This window comes from Diaporthe citri (genome assembly GCF_014595645.1).
Source record: "Diaporthe citri strain NFHF-8-4 chromosome Unknown scaffold_10, whole genome shotgun sequence".
Taxonomy (NCBI): domain Eukaryota; kingdom Fungi; phylum Ascomycota; class Sordariomycetes; order Diaporthales; family Diaporthaceae; genus Diaporthe; species Diaporthe citri.
In genome coordinates, this window is record NW_025064855.1 from 625,147 (window position 1) to 639,396 (window position 14,250).

At 51.6% G+C, this 14,250-nt stretch overlaps 7 protein-coding genes across 7 annotated transcripts; 2 read left to right on the forward strand and 5 right to left on the reverse strand.

The window, feature by feature from the left end:
* Positions 1-49: 49 nt before the first annotated feature.
* On the forward strand, positions 50-2,286 carry INS49_003398 (uncharacterized protein; the record flags this gene model as incomplete). Its single annotated transcript, XM_043164192.1, has 7 exons — positions 50-79; positions 235-262; positions 321-579; positions 641-1,388; positions 1,454-1,960; positions 2,205-2,211; positions 2,270-2,286. 7 exons carry the CDS (start codon positions 50-52, stop codon positions 2,284-2,286), a joined length of 1,596 nt encoding a protein of 531 aa, XP_043018957.1.
* Positions 2,287-2,364: 78 nt separating this feature from the next.
* On the reverse strand, positions 2,365-2,952 carry INS49_003399 (uncharacterized protein; the record flags this gene model as incomplete). The annotated part of the gene is made up of 2 exons (XM_043164193.1): positions 2,365-2,368; positions 2,453-2,952. 2 exons carry the CDS (start codon positions 2,950-2,952, stop codon positions 2,365-2,367), a joined length of 504 nt encoding a protein of 167 aa, XP_043018958.1.
* Positions 2,953-5,012: 2,060 nt separating this feature from the next.
* On the forward strand, positions 5,013-6,810 carry INS49_003400 (uncharacterized protein; the record flags this gene model as incomplete). Its single annotated transcript, XM_043164194.1, has 2 exons — positions 5,013-5,252; positions 5,431-6,810. 2 exons carry the CDS (start codon positions 5,013-5,015, stop codon positions 6,808-6,810), a joined length of 1,620 nt encoding a protein of 539 aa, XP_043018959.1.
* Positions 6,811-7,168: 358 nt separating this feature from the next.
* INS49_003401 (uncharacterized protein) lies at positions 7,169-7,960 on the reverse strand (the record flags this gene model as incomplete). The annotated part of the gene is made up of 1 exon (XM_043164195.1): positions 7,169-7,960. One exon carries the CDS (start codon positions 7,958-7,960, stop codon positions 7,169-7,171), a length of 792 nt encoding a protein of 263 aa, XP_043018960.1.
* Positions 7,961-8,659: 699 nt separating this feature from the next.
* On the reverse strand, positions 8,660-10,504 carry INS49_003402 (uncharacterized protein; the record flags this gene model as incomplete). Its single annotated transcript, XM_043164196.1, has 1 exon — positions 8,660-10,504. One exon carries the CDS (start codon positions 10,502-10,504, stop codon positions 8,660-8,662), a length of 1,845 nt encoding a protein of 614 aa, XP_043018961.1.
* A 1,717-nt stretch (positions 10,505-12,221) lies between these two features.
* Positions 12,222-13,164, reverse strand: INS49_003403 (uncharacterized protein; the record flags this gene model as incomplete). The annotated part of the gene is made up of 3 exons (XM_043164197.1): positions 12,222-12,356; positions 12,426-12,866; positions 12,943-13,164. The coding sequence occupies 3 exons, from the start codon at positions 13,162-13,164 to the stop codon at positions 12,222-12,224; spliced, it is 798 nt and encodes a 265-aa protein (XP_043018962.1).
* A 479-nt stretch (positions 13,165-13,643) lies between these two features.
* Positions 13,644-14,229, reverse strand: INS49_003404 (uncharacterized protein; the record flags this gene model as incomplete). Its single annotated transcript, XM_043164198.1, has 3 exons — positions 13,644-13,646; positions 13,728-14,107; positions 14,175-14,229. The coding sequence occupies 3 exons, from the start codon at positions 14,227-14,229 to the stop codon at positions 13,644-13,646; spliced, it is 438 nt and encodes a 145-aa protein (XP_043018963.1).
* Between the last annotated feature and the right edge of the window lie 21 nt (positions 14,230-14,250).

The window sequence follows — 14,250 nt, forward strand, 5'->3', positions numbered from 1 at the left end:
ACACACTTCGAGTGGAGCCATTCGTATAATAAGTATCATAAAGCTGAATATGAAGGAGATCTTCAATTCTTTTTTTTCGGTAGCGGGATTCTAGTCTGACAAGCCCCTTTGCTCCTCAAAGACGAATTAAGGATGTTGCTGACCGTATCAACAGTGGTTGCAGCTTTAGCTAGCTTGGCTATCGCGCAAACCACGACCTATCAAGCCGAAAACGCGACTTTGACAGGCGTTCAGGTTGCTACTGAGGTGACTGGATATACCGGTAAGTAAAATGTATCATTTAAGTGTGATACATGGCTTCTAATCTGTATTTTCCTCAGGCACGGGATACGTTGGTGGCTTTGATACCGAGGGTGATGAGATCAAGTTCAACGTCACCAGCGCCACTCAGGCTCTTTATGACCTGAAAATCATTTACAATGGTCCCTATGGAGACAAGTATACCACTGTCGTGCTGAATGGCGCTGGAGGTGGCCAGGTTGCTTTGCCGGCTACGACCTCTTGGGTCACCGTGCCTGCTGGACAAGTCCTCCTCAATGCCGGATCGAACACGATTCAAATTCAGAACAACTGGGGCTGGTAAGGAATTATTGTCCTGCGGTGAGGAGCGACTGAGACCAGACCATGCTAAATGATACAGGTATCTCATCGACGCCATCACTTTGTCGCCCGCCGCGGCACGAGGCCCACACCAAATCACCACAACTCCAGTGAACCCAAATGCCGACGCCAACGCGAAAGCACTTTTGAAATACCTCGGCAGCATTTACGGGAAGAATATCCTCTCCGGACAGCAAGACCAAGCCTCCCTGGACTGGGTCACCACCAACGTTGGCAAGACTCCCGCGATCCTAGGCGTCGATTTCATGGACTACACAGAGTCCCGCATCTCCCGCGGAGCCTCGAGCACAGACGTCGACAAGGCCATCGCCTTCGCTGCCAAGGGCGGCATCATCAACTTCGTATGGCACTGGGGCGCCCCGGTCGGACTGTACGACACCGCTGAGCAGCCATGGTACTCCGGTTTCTACACCGCGGCGACAGACTTCAACCTCACTACCGCGCTGAAGGACACCACAAATGCCAACTACACCCTCCTGGTCAAGGACATCGACTCCATCGCGGTGCAGCTAAAGAAGCTCGAGGCGGCTGGTGTCCCGGTTCTGTTCAGGCCGTTGCATGAGGCTGAAGGCAAGTGGTTCTGGTGGGGCGCTCAGGGCCCCGAGCCGGCTAAGAAGTTGTGGAATATCGTCTACGACCGAATCACGAACTACCACAAGATCAACAACTTGCTGTGGGTTTGGAATTCGGTTGCGGCGGACTGGTACCCGGGCAGTGCTACCGTTGATGTCGTGAGCGCGGACACCTACACTCAGGGTGACCACGGCGTAAGTTTCATTCTCAAAAGCCCTTGTTCACTGCTCTGTGTGATTTCTGACATGATCTACTTCAGCCCATTTCAGCGACTTACAACGCGCTGCTCGACCTAGTGAACGACACCAAGATCATCGCCGCAGCCGAGATCGGCTCGGTCATGGACCCAGCGCAGTTGAAGCTATACCAAGCAGACTGGGTCTACTTCGTCGTTTGGAGCGGTGACTACATCTCTGGTGGAACCTGGAACACACTAGACTTCCTCAAGTCTGTCTACTCCTCAGACTATGTTCTCACGCTTGACGAGATCCAAGGCTGGAAGAACGGTGGGGGTGCTGTGACGAGCACGAGCAGGACCACTGCCACGACAAGCACGCGTTCCACCACAGCACAAACCTCTCCGACCGTACGGACGAGCACTACCACGCTTCCGACAACATCGACTACACTGAGGACGACCACCTCGACCAAAGTCTCGTCGGCTACTCCCACGGCCACTGGGGTCGCCCAGCAGTGGGCCCAGTGCGGAGGAAATGGCTATGCGGGTCTGACTGCTTGCGCAAGTCCTTTTGTCTGCACAAAGCAGGTGAGTCTGAGATACACGTGTCCGATTTATTTAATCTCGCTGATCAGTTCCCAGAACGATTGGTATTGGCAATGCATCTAAGTCTGTCGTTAGATGGATCACGGGGACACGTTTGTGCAATCACGTCGGCAAAGAATTTGTCTGGCCTCACAAAACAGGATGACCATTTATCAATTTAATGTGGGTCTCCAATTGCTCTGTCGTTGAAATTACGGAGGTCGTCAAATCTGACGTCCCCGTGTAGCTCGTTTGTGATTAGCAGAGCGACTTTAACGAGCAGCCTTGTGTGTAGCATGACCATGCCATGAGTTATCCTGATACAGTAGTCTCCTCCCATCCTGTCTCTCCCAAGGTCCCGTGAATGTACTCCTCCCCGACCGTCAAACAACATTTGGGTATGATGATCAGCTGCATGATGTCAGCAAACGCTCTGGTAACCTCGGACAAGAGCGTCAACTTACCTTGTGAGGCCAACTCATCGCATCCCCTCACCGAGCAATCTCCCCATCGAGCAGCAGTCTGCGTGAGGAATCGTGTGGTTTGTGTGCAGGTGGGAGCTCGGAAATGGTGGTGGCATTTGCGGAGTTCCTTGTGACTGCCGGATTGTGTTCGGGGGTTGACTGCTGGTTGAGGCTCACGTCTATTCCCAGGCCCTTCTCCACGTCCTTCTCTTTTCTGCCGCCCTTCATCTTCTTCAAGATTCCATCTTCCGTGTCGAAGAGGAAGCAACCAATGACGAAGATGCCCAAGCCGACCATGACAATTGGCCACAGGAGGGCTGGGAGGATGATGAAGATGATGGAGATCAGAGGTTTCACCCAGCGGCGATTACGGTACCGCTCGGGGACATGTCTGTATGGTGTGTCTCCGTGGTATGCGAGGATCAGTGCGAAGACCGCGGTGATTAGGGCGAGAACGCCGTAGACGATGAGAAGGACTGTGGGCCAGCTGATGGTGTTGTGACCTGTAAAGTAGTAGACACGCACCATCATGTTTTTGGTATCTGCGACGTGTGAGTAGATGCTTCAAAGCGTTGATCTGTGGGGACCTCATCACTTACTAGAGACAATGTATCGTGTCTCGTGAGGGTAGAATTTGAGGTCGCGTGCTTTGCTAGGGCTTGCGCCCTGGCGTGCAGGTAGGTAGATTGGGCCGGCTGAGAGTGCAGTGCTTCGGTCAAGTAGATGACGAAGGGGGGTTGATATCAGACAGAAAGACAGCTGCAGAAGTCTTTGACAACAATTGAGATGGTTGCTGTTTTCGTTGAGGTTGAAGAATGAAGGAAGGAACGGAAGAAAGCAGAAATGGGAGGTTGGAGGGCATGGGCAGTTTAAATATTCAAATGGGACGACGCCTTCCAATTCACTTGGTCAGTAAGTAATTTACTTCAGGTGGTCTGGGAGGTACGGAGGTACCTGTCAGCTGATCTTGCCGCCGTGTGACTGGGAGGCTATGCCTAAAGAGGAAGTGTTGACATGGGCTGTGGTGTTGAATGTGAAGTCCAACAAGCGGCCCTACAAACGGCCTGACAAAAGACCAACCAATTATAGTGACGAAAGGTTTTGAATTCTTTGCACAAGATGATGTGAATTCATTCCAGGACCGGGGCGTTCAGCTCTTTATATACCTAGGTAATTGTACTGTAGTTCTTGGTTGTGAGAATGGTGAACGCTGCTTGTTTCACGGTTTCCTCCGTAGCTTCTTGGGGGAAACTATGATGAGTGTAGGAATAAGAGACCTGCTGAAGATTGTCAGACCAGGACTGGTCGATGCGCTGGGGTGTCAACAATGCAGTCAATTGGTCATCCAGATTTTACCTAGAATGGAAATTCCGCCCCTGAGCAATGCTGCCTTTCTGCAATCTCTAGCCATGAAAAACCAAGCAGGAGTTATGGAACGTGGAATGATCGCAAGGATAGATACTACAACACCATGCCCCTCACATGAATGGGAACGTTTGAGGACCGACAGGTCAAGCTTCGACCCCAGCAACATTTTGAAGCAGACTGGGTGATATATGGACAACAGGTTGCAAAAATCTGGTCTTCGGTGGTTTGAAAACTCTCCTAAAAGGCATGAATAGATGCATACATGTCTAAAGCCTTTTACCATTTGCTCCATGTCTATGACTCTTATTCTCTCAGTCGTTGCTCCACACAAACTTACAGTTGTGACGTTCTGCCTATTCGCGCATTTACCAGTCAACAGTGCCAAGCAACTTCTCCAAAGTTGCATGCATCACGTAGTTTGCAGACGTAGGTATGTGGGCGATGTATGACTCACTACATAGTACGGTCGTCTAAATTATTGTCTTATGTGGTACTTAACAAGAACCTTGGTCTCTCTGAATCCTAACAACATTTGTCAATCATCAAGCCAACGCATGAGAACCCAGTGTGATTAGAAGCGGTTTGTTGCCGCTTGTCCACTTATCCTAACAGACTTTGGTGTAGCCGTGAAGTCGGCTGCTTGTGATACGTTTCCTTTGCCTTCTGGCTTATCCGCAAAGTTTCGACGTCATTTGAGGGTACCTGACTCATTCTCCTTTGCTTCAATCAGCCTCTGCATGTGTCAAAGCGATTGCGGTTTGTGTTCTGGCCACTCTGGCCTACTGCCTCTAGTACATGTGGTCAACAGAGGTCTGGCAATGCGACAAAGCACTACACATGACCGTGCACTTGTGTTAGCTCGTCAATGTGAGTGACTAACAATGGTCATTGACTTGCCTCTTTCAAGGTCAAATCTTTCGTAATAAGGGGCTGATTGCTCAAGGGTTGCTACATCCAGGCGTGCCTTGAACCAGGCACCCAATATTGTCTGTTTCATTCCAAGACAAGTATCAACGGTGGCTCCCCCTACTGGTCACAAAGCAGGAACACGAAACATGCAGTTTTCTGGCAATAGATCTGATGGCCCTAAAACAATGGCATATATTTATAATAGTTGCTAGTAGCCGCGGGGAGGCAGTGGTTCAGATTCGACAAACCATCTCCTATTTCCTTTAACCCCAGGAACCAAGAAAGCATTCAAGCACAACACCACTTTTTTCAATATGACCAAGTCAGATCCTTACCCGACGCAGTACATTCATTTCCCCAGGTCATGGAATGAAAAGTGGTCAAGCGAGGGTGTGACAAATTTGGAGAAAGCCAAAATTATGCTCCATGACTTCATCAGCAATGACGAGTCCGACGAAAATGAGAAATTAGAACTGTGGGAATTCCTTAGTGCTTCTCATGCGGATGGAAATCTTGAAACCGTCACATCTCTCGCCACTGCCGTTCAGCACCTAGTATTTCGGAACCGGCACTCTTCTTTTGATTCCAAGTGGCTGTTGCAAAGGATGCGATTCATATTGCTCAAGTGTCGGCCAAATCTACCCTAATCTGCCGTTACGGATAGTCTCATCAACTTCTTCTTCGACGTTTCAATGACCTGAGGTCGTATGGCCGGAGTCATCTAACCTGCAGATTCGCAAGGTCGAAGACGCTCTCCTCAAGCGTGCTCAGGATTCCATCTTCGACGGAATTATCCACCTGCACGGTGCCGAGATCACAAACGACGCAACGTTGATTGAGGAAGCTGGAGACGACTTCCACCTGATCCTTGGCACGGACGGTGCCAACTCTTGGGTCCGCAGGCATTACTTTTCAGAGGAGCAAGAACCTTGCGGCAGGAGCTTTGCACTCGGAGTCGCCCTTGATCGTGGCGATAGGGGTCTGCCTCGTTCACAGGCTTTAAACGTTCTCCTTACTCTCTGCCAGACCATGTTCCTGCTCAACTCAAGTCACCAGGACAGTACAGGTTACTTGAACATGCTTCTCACAGAACATGAATACGATCAATGTATCTCGCTAGACGGGATCCCCGCTGATTTTGGGTCACTAGCTTGTATCCGTACAGGCGGAATCGTGCCTCCAGGGTTCACAAACGGTCAGATCTTTGCTCCATATGATGAAGGTTCCAGGTTGTGGGAGTCTATTTCCGACGGGCTGCGACTATTTGGATTTGAGGAAAGCGACGTCAAGAGCATTGTACGAATTCCCATCAATCTCATGGGTGTCAGCACCGCCACAAAGGTGCTCACTCTCGAATCACGGACAAGACGCCGCCCTCACTGTCTTGTATCACTGGCAGGAGATTCTGCGTTGACGCACCACTTCTGGCCTGGGCGAGGCATGAACAGTGGGATCAAAGCAGCGATAGCTTGGTCTAACCAGGTCTCGGATCTCATCTTGGAACGAAAGGAGGGGCTCGTTGGTCTCGAACCACACTCTTTGAACCCCTATCTAGATTTCATGAAGTGGCTCAGGGACCGAGAACACACACAGCGAAGCTTCGTCGTCCAAAAGGCATCCGCTTCTCCTGAAAGAATGGAAGAGAATATGAGCAAAGCCCACACACTGTTATACGACCCTGATCGAATGACAACAACGAAAGTGGGCGAAAAGGTCTCCGAGTTCGCAAGGCAAGGTCGACTGACAACAACGAAACTGAGCGACAGAGTCACCCAGCTCGCAAAACGTCTCGCCGGGCCCAACTCGAGGCGCTGGCCCCATCCGCCGACCAAAGACTTAGCTGGAACGGTTTTGCAGATACTGAGCCAGCTGATGAGACGCACCAAGGCCGAGATGTATCATTCTGGTCCTTGGCCGATCGAGAAGATGAACGGGCCTGAAGTCTATCCCCCGAAGCTGCGGATCCCAAACTTACCTCGTTCGAGGCCTGGACGCGACACTTCCGGACTCCGTGTCCCGCAGCTCCTTCTGGCCTTCATCTTGATGTTCATCGCTGTATTGTTGGAATGGTGGCTGGAGTCCTGGTTGTTTATGGCACCGATAAGACAATGAAGCATCTCTCTGGAACAACCAAAAATGGAGAATCTCTTTTCTTGTATAATGACCACATACCATGACGTGTAGGATACACAGAAAGCCTGGTAGGTTAGCTTTGGAGCAAGGACCCTGGAACATACGCCTGGCATTGCACTTCGGCTTGCAAAAAAGGTACCAGGGTGCGCGAAATCATGTGGTTGCCAACCTTGTTGTAGTCTCATAAGTTTTCACGACACAAGTGATGCTGTCTCGACGTCCAGCATAAACTCTTCTCCGTTTCATGGTTTCGTTTGCAACAGTTCCCACAAGAAGAAACGATAATGGGGTTTTGCGTGTATATGAGCTCATACTAATTTGGACAGCTGGAGCTCGCTCACGCAGGACCCGTCGAAGGTAAATAGGGATGTAGCCAAGGGAAGAAGTGACGCACCAACCCCATCAAAACACACAACGGCGTGCCACGAGGGAGCCTGGCACCCACTCCACGCGTCTTGTTAACAACACCGACATTCCTCCCACAATACCGGCCCTCCTCATCATCGGCCGCCTCGATCATGCCAGCCGCCAGATCCAGGTAACTTATAAAACTCTCCTCCTCGTCGAAGGTCAGCCTGTGCCCGCGCGCCATATCCGGCGACAATCCCGCCGGCTTGACGAAGATGACAGAAAGCCAATCCGCATGCGAGCGCAGCATGGCCTCGGCCCGCCGCAGGTCCTCGTACACGTGCGACGCAGACGCGAGCAGGACGCGGCGGGCCCACCACGGCATGTCGCGCGACAGGTGGTCGTCGATGGTGGCCGAGCTGAGCAGCACCAGCCGCGGGAGGACCTGAGCACCCGACGCCCTGAGCTCCTGCATCGCCTGCACGACGGCCGTGGCGCTGTCGAGGCTGAGGCGGCAGCCCGGGACGTTGTCGTTGGTCGTGACCACGAGGAAGACGGCCCTGGTGTCGCGGATGCACTCCTTCATCAGGTTCACGTCGTGGATGCTGCCTGCGAATATGCGCACGTTCTTGTTGTCGGCCACCTCGGGCACCAGCCGGCGCAGCTTTGATTCATTCCGGCAGTAGGCGTGGATGGTATTCTCCTGGGCCGACTGCAGCAGATTCTGTATCAGGGCTGTCCCGCAATTGCCTGTGCTCCCTAGGACAGCATACTTCGCCATTGTTCTGTTCTGGGTTTGGAATTGGGGTCTTGTTAAGTGACACTGACTTTGTGGGCAAGTGGTCGTATAAGATACAAGAGGGTTCATCAGATTAAAAGCCCATGGGCTAGTGACGGCATCTTCAGTACTGAAAGGATGAAATTACCCTGGTGCCGTTCTTGAAGACATTAGGAATTGGCTTGGCTGGAGTCATTCGCATCTTCAGACTTCGGAGCCATCTTTTTTTTTTTCCATGCTTGGTCTGCGGGCTTCGGGATCCGGAGGGTTTGGATGCTGTGTCACGTTCCTGGCCTATCGTCAGTGCCTGCACATCTTTGAGCTGGAACTTGTTATTCACTCTCATCTTCTCGCCATGAATACCCTTTCGTAGGTCAATAGAAAATCATTATTCACGTCTTCTAATGACCTGCAACATCAGACTGTATTCCTGTCCGTACGCGGTCTGAAATGCGCTCTGCCGAAGACCGTTCTATCGTCCTCTACTGGCTCGATCCTGCGAGTGGCCATTTGGAGGATGCCCGTTTTCAAGAATCGCCAAACTTGCAGCCTCTTTGGGATTGAAAATACCACAGTACTGCTATAGAAATAGTTTTTGGGGCAGAGGTCTCATGGAAGTATTGTTTGGCTCCGCTCTCTGATCTTAGCCAGTCATCTTATACGTATATTCTACGAGTGAAGGCACACCACCACCCCCACCCTTCAAGCAAGAACGATATCCTGCAAGTCTGGGTTCGGCCCAATAGCTTCACCTCCCATAATTCCATGCACATAACATTCACCAACAAATTTGAACTTGTTGTCGCCTCGAGCTCTCAGGACGACCGGTGCGTGGCAGCCATTCAGCACGAAGACCTTGTCTCCGGCCTGTGAATGCTCCGAAAACAGTCCAATATACCCGCTCGCAGTGCCACCCAGTCGGCGGTTCTTTGTCGCATTGACCATGGCCGTTCGGACCTGTCGGAAGGTATTGCCAGCCGATCGTGGCTTGCGTGACCTCAGCTTTTCTTCATCAAGTCCACCCCTGCCTTTTGGCAGCGTTTGCCGACGTGTGTAAGTCTGGCCTGATATCGAACCTTTCTTTCCAGTGGTCAGATCAAGGACATAGCTGAAGATCTCCGCGAATGAATCCGGGCATTTTAGCATCCTCTGTTCGTCCCTTCCGGCCACCAAGGTCTGCCAGAATGCGGAAAAATCTGTATTGGGGCTTGGGTAGTCTTTCAGGTTGGTAACAAATTCAAGCATTACTTGTAAGGTCTCATTTTCTGCAGTTGGGCTGAGGTTGGGGTTTTCGAAGACTCGGCTCAAGGTCTCCAGAGTGTCGAAGTGCAGCGCGGCCACTCGCAATTCTTTCCAGGTCGGGCTGCGGCTGTCAACCTTAGCAAGAGCTGCGTCCTTCAGCAGTCGTGACTTGAATCCCTCATCGGCTTGATACGACACGTGCGAACTTCCCAGCGCTGTCGTTCGTCTGGGCATCCTCCAGTCAGTTACCCAGGAGGGCAAGTCGACGGCGTCGTGATCCACGGACCGAAGAATCTGACCCAGGTCCCCGTTGTTAGTAATGTGGTGTTCCAAAATGTCTTGATACAACTGCGTGACATGATATCTATCGGAGTAGTCGACTCGGACTTTGGTGTCATCGGGCCTGCAGATCCCGAACATTCCGTAGACCTTGTCCCGGGGGTCGAAGCACAGGGCTTCCCGGGAAAAGCCCAAGAGCCTGAGCAGTGAGAACTTGGATGACATGATGCTCTTCTCAAACCTACCCAGGTGAGTTGCCTTTCTGCACAAATCTTTGCAGTCACCTGCCGCTGCGCTTGTAGGGAACTTCCGCCTCAACCACCGTGAGACGCCGGTATCCACAAGTTGCAAGCAAGCGACGTAAAGCGATTCCCACGTGATCACACTGCTTCCGCAGACAACCCACGACACGTCGGAGAGAGTGACTTCTTGAATGATCCAAAGCCGTTCGAACCACGGCCTCGAAAGCAGCTTCCAAAGTGCCTTCCAGTCTTCCGAGTCTGGACTTGGCAGATCCCTTCCCTCGAACTCGGTTGGGTCGATGGTTTCTTCGGTGGAGAATCGCAGGCGCACGTGGAGATCCTTCAGCAGTCGGACTGCCGTGTCTGAATCATCGGCCGATTCGCCTAGCCAGATGGCTGTATTGCGCGCGTGTTCGTAAATTCTCGACATCAGTGGGACTTGCTGTCCCTTCTCTTCATTGTTCTCCTGGTCTATGCAGATCTGATCAACCCACATGACTACTGCCCGGTCCTCCTGACGGAAGTGACGCAGGGCAGATTCGAGAGTCCTGGTGATCATCTTTACGTGGCCGTCACATTCGAATTTCGCATCAAATTTTGGAGCGCCCCATGTGTAACTCAATGCCGTGTAAAAGACTGGAACGGAAAGATCGTTCATGGAAAGGGCGAACGGCAATGGCAGGTGTTCTTTGCCAGTGATTCTGAACTCGACCGAACAATGGTGTAGTGCGCTCTTCAGCTGATCGGATGGTTTTCCGGGCTTGATTTCGGACACGGATCTCATATCTATCGGTGATGGGTTGGTAGAGCTTGCTCCCTCCAGATTCCCCTCTTCTGACGGAATTTGTTTTCGTCTTTGCCCAGTCATTGATTTTTTCCCTGTGGGGCTCTATGATCCATTCGTGTTTTTCGTTGATATCAGTAATCTTGAACTTTTTGTCGGCATCTGCGTTAATAGAACTGAGTAAATCTCTGTTTTCCTCTCCCTCTTGGGCGAAGAGATCCATTCTAAGACACTTGAGACTGGCGCATTTGGGGGTGGCAAGGATGGGTGTCCGAGTTCTGACATGGAACGCGCACAATCGGGGAGCGCTCCACCTCATCATGACCAGTAAAAACCTAAAGGCGCGCTGGCAAATCCGCTGACTAAGAAGTACTAACCCGCTACAGCTAATCAGAGCCCACCGTTTAACATCACCTCACCCCAAAGTGTCTTTCGTAAAGCCCTTTTAAAGCTCGTAGAAGCTATTTTTCTTATAACCAAATATGTAAAACCTTACTTCAATCAGTTAACTAATCATACCATTCGTAAGGCGGCAATCCAATTCGGCCGCGCTTCGCCGGGCTCAAGTGGACAGCCTTGAGATTCTCGTGGCGCGCGCCAGAGGTGCGTTTCAACTCGTAGAGCCATGGTGGTCTGCATGAAATTCAGATCTCTGTGGAACTCCATGTTGGGAAGGATTCAGTTCCGGGATGAGTCAAAGAGCCAAAAACAGCGGGTTGAACATAACCTCGGAATTCGGTCGGATTATGCCGACAGGGATCGGGCGATTACCGTTTCGGAGGAACGTGGTGGCATGGTAGACTATATTCCGCAATCATCACTGGGCACTACCTACTCAGATGTGTCAAAGAAACTCATCTGAAAGGAATAAATAAATAGGCAGATCGGTTTTGCTGATATCACACTGGCTGGGAACCAACCTTTAAAACGGTAGCAAGCAAAGTGGCGTTACAATCTGGCCGGCCGGACTTCGGGAAATGGAGAGCAAGCCAATTGCTCCGAGACCATGCCAGGCAAATCGGGAATGAGACCAACGAAACGAGCTTCAGCATACCAAATATTACATTTATTCGCATCTTCACAGTACCATTGCCAGTGTCTGCTTGTAAACTGAGATTGGACGGCTCGCGTCAAATATTGCGCTTTAAATTAACTAAGCCAGTTGTATCACTGGCACAAACTGAATATTGCGTCGTCTTCACTTGTTGTTTTGGTGGATATGTGCCGGAGACTCTGCGATAAAATCTGTAACAGTGCCGTGTGAGACGAAGGATCTTGGCTTTGGGCACGCAAAGGCAGGCCCAACGAGATAACATGTAGGTTGGTTGATGGCTTGCCACGGCGGAAGTGCCCTGATGTCTTCTGCTCACGAGCTCGCACACTTTAGCACCGTATTTATGAACTCAGCTCATGCGCGTGAGGTCGTATCAGTCAATTTCACAGTAGCTATGCGTAGTCAAGTCTGAGCTTTGCAGTGCAATTTTGGTATGGAGCCATTGTGAAGGATATTCGTGGCTTGCCAGGGGCATTTGACCCTTTTGTGATGACTAGGACCCTTGTGCCAAGATAGCTAAGTGAGTCGTGTGATTTCTCATTTTTGTGACTCTTTGAGCAATCCATCTAGCCTGAGTCCACACAAACACAAACTCTACTTCGTCTGCTCATTTGATAGCATGCCATCTCGCACAAGTCGTCGCGGAACGCTAGACTCTGGCCTTTACGCGGCACCACCGTCCAGTGTCAATATCTTCCCGTTCACCCACTCAGCTTCATTGCTCGCCAAGAAGCTCACGACGCGAGCGATATCAACCGGATAGCCGTTACGGTGCAGTGGAGATGCGTGAGCGGCCATCTAGTGCGTTCACAGATTTTAGCAGCCAGCCTCTCATTCCGCTGTAATATTTGTAGATGGGGGACTTACCTGCTGGCGCTCCTCAGCACTATACTTCTCTCCGTTAGGGATGTAATGCTGGGAGACATCGTGAAACATATCCGTCACAGTACCCCCCGGGGCAACCGCATTGACAGTGATCTTCTTGTCGCCGCAGTCCTTGGAGAAGACGCGCACAAACGAGTCGATGGCGCCCTTAGACCCAGAATACAGGGAGTGCCTGGGCACGCTGAAGTCTTTGGCGGTGTTTGACGACATCAGGATGATGCGCCCTCCCTCATTCAGGTGGCGGTAGGCCTCGCGGGCCACGAAGAACTGGCCGCGTGTGTTGAGGCTGAAGACGCGGTCGAACTCGTCCTCGGTCACGTCACCGAGGTGCCCGAAGCTGACCACGCCCGAGTTGCTGCAGACGATGTCTAGACCCCCGAAATGAGCCACTGCATCGTCCATCAGTTGGGCCGTCTGGGGGACCTGTTGTGTAGAGTGTCATTACTCGCCACACAACACCGATTCGCTGTGTTTCTTTCCGAAATTCACAACTACTCACTTGTCGAATGTCTGCTTTGAAAGCGACAGCATCAGAGCCAAGCTCTTTGATGCCGGCCACCACCTTTTCAGCTGAATCGGCCGAGTTGGCGTAATTAACGACGACTTTGGCTCCAAGACGGCCCAGCTCTGTGGCTATAGCTGCGCCAATACCACGGCCGGAGCCCGTCACCAGTGCGACCTTTCCGTCAAGGCGATAGGGGACGTGGGAGTTGGAACTCATTTTGTTTCTCGAGGCTTTTCAATCTTCGACTGTAAGATAATTGGATTTGGCTTTAATTTCAAATGACCACGAACATCCTAGATACATATATTTTTGTATCGCGGGATGTAAGTGAGATGACAGAAGTCGGACTCGTTTCACCCCGAATACATCGGGACTCCACCATCGGGATGATCACCCTGACCGGGTCAAATCAACGAGCTTTCCTAACCACATGACCATTATCCTTCAAAAATACTGATTTGATGACTTGGCCTCTTTAAAACGATTAATGGCCATTGAATCTCAAAGTGGGCTTCTTGAAAATGTAACTAGCTCCCTCCTGAACTGAGTAGCCTCCTTTACGACAAAGTCAAGATCTGTTTAAAACTTTGAGGCAGCGGATAGTATTTGTTTAAGCCGGGTCCAATCTCCAATCTGTCACACCTTTGCAGCACTAAAACAAAGAAATATTTGACTTCAGAACCTGGGCGTACAATTCACTTGCCTTGTTGCTGGACATGAGCTGATTCCATCCCCGACCATCACCCCAATGTTTGACTCGATCCCAACAAAACTCCAACCAGAGGCATCAGCGACCGAGTAACGTGCAACCTGCTCCACCAGATGACCATATCCCGGACACCCTCAAGTCCGATGGCTGCCGGATCAGTAGTGCTAGCAGCCTGCAGCCTGAACAACTCGCCGTTGAGCGGGCCCATAAAGACCCAGGTGAACGGAACCATAGCGACCGTAACCAGAGCCGCTGCTGCCAGTGCACCGCGGCTCTTACTCGTACGCCACGCCGCAGACAGGTACAGCAGGCAGGCTCCAACCCCCATCGTTGGCAGCGCCAGGTGGCCGTAGTGGTACATGCGCGTCCACGCGCAGAGAAGCTGTGGCGCGTCGGTGGCCGTCTCCAGGAGGACAGGGACTGCGATCCCAGAGAGCGAAAGCATGGCGCCTATTGCGCGCACGTTGGTATTAGCCCAGGAGTAGATTGATCCAGTAACGGTCGCGAGGGGCCTCACCGGACAACACCGAGCCGCTGATCACTGCCGCGCAGAGCGAGCGTGAGCCGGACATGTTGTTCGGCTTCGCAGTTCC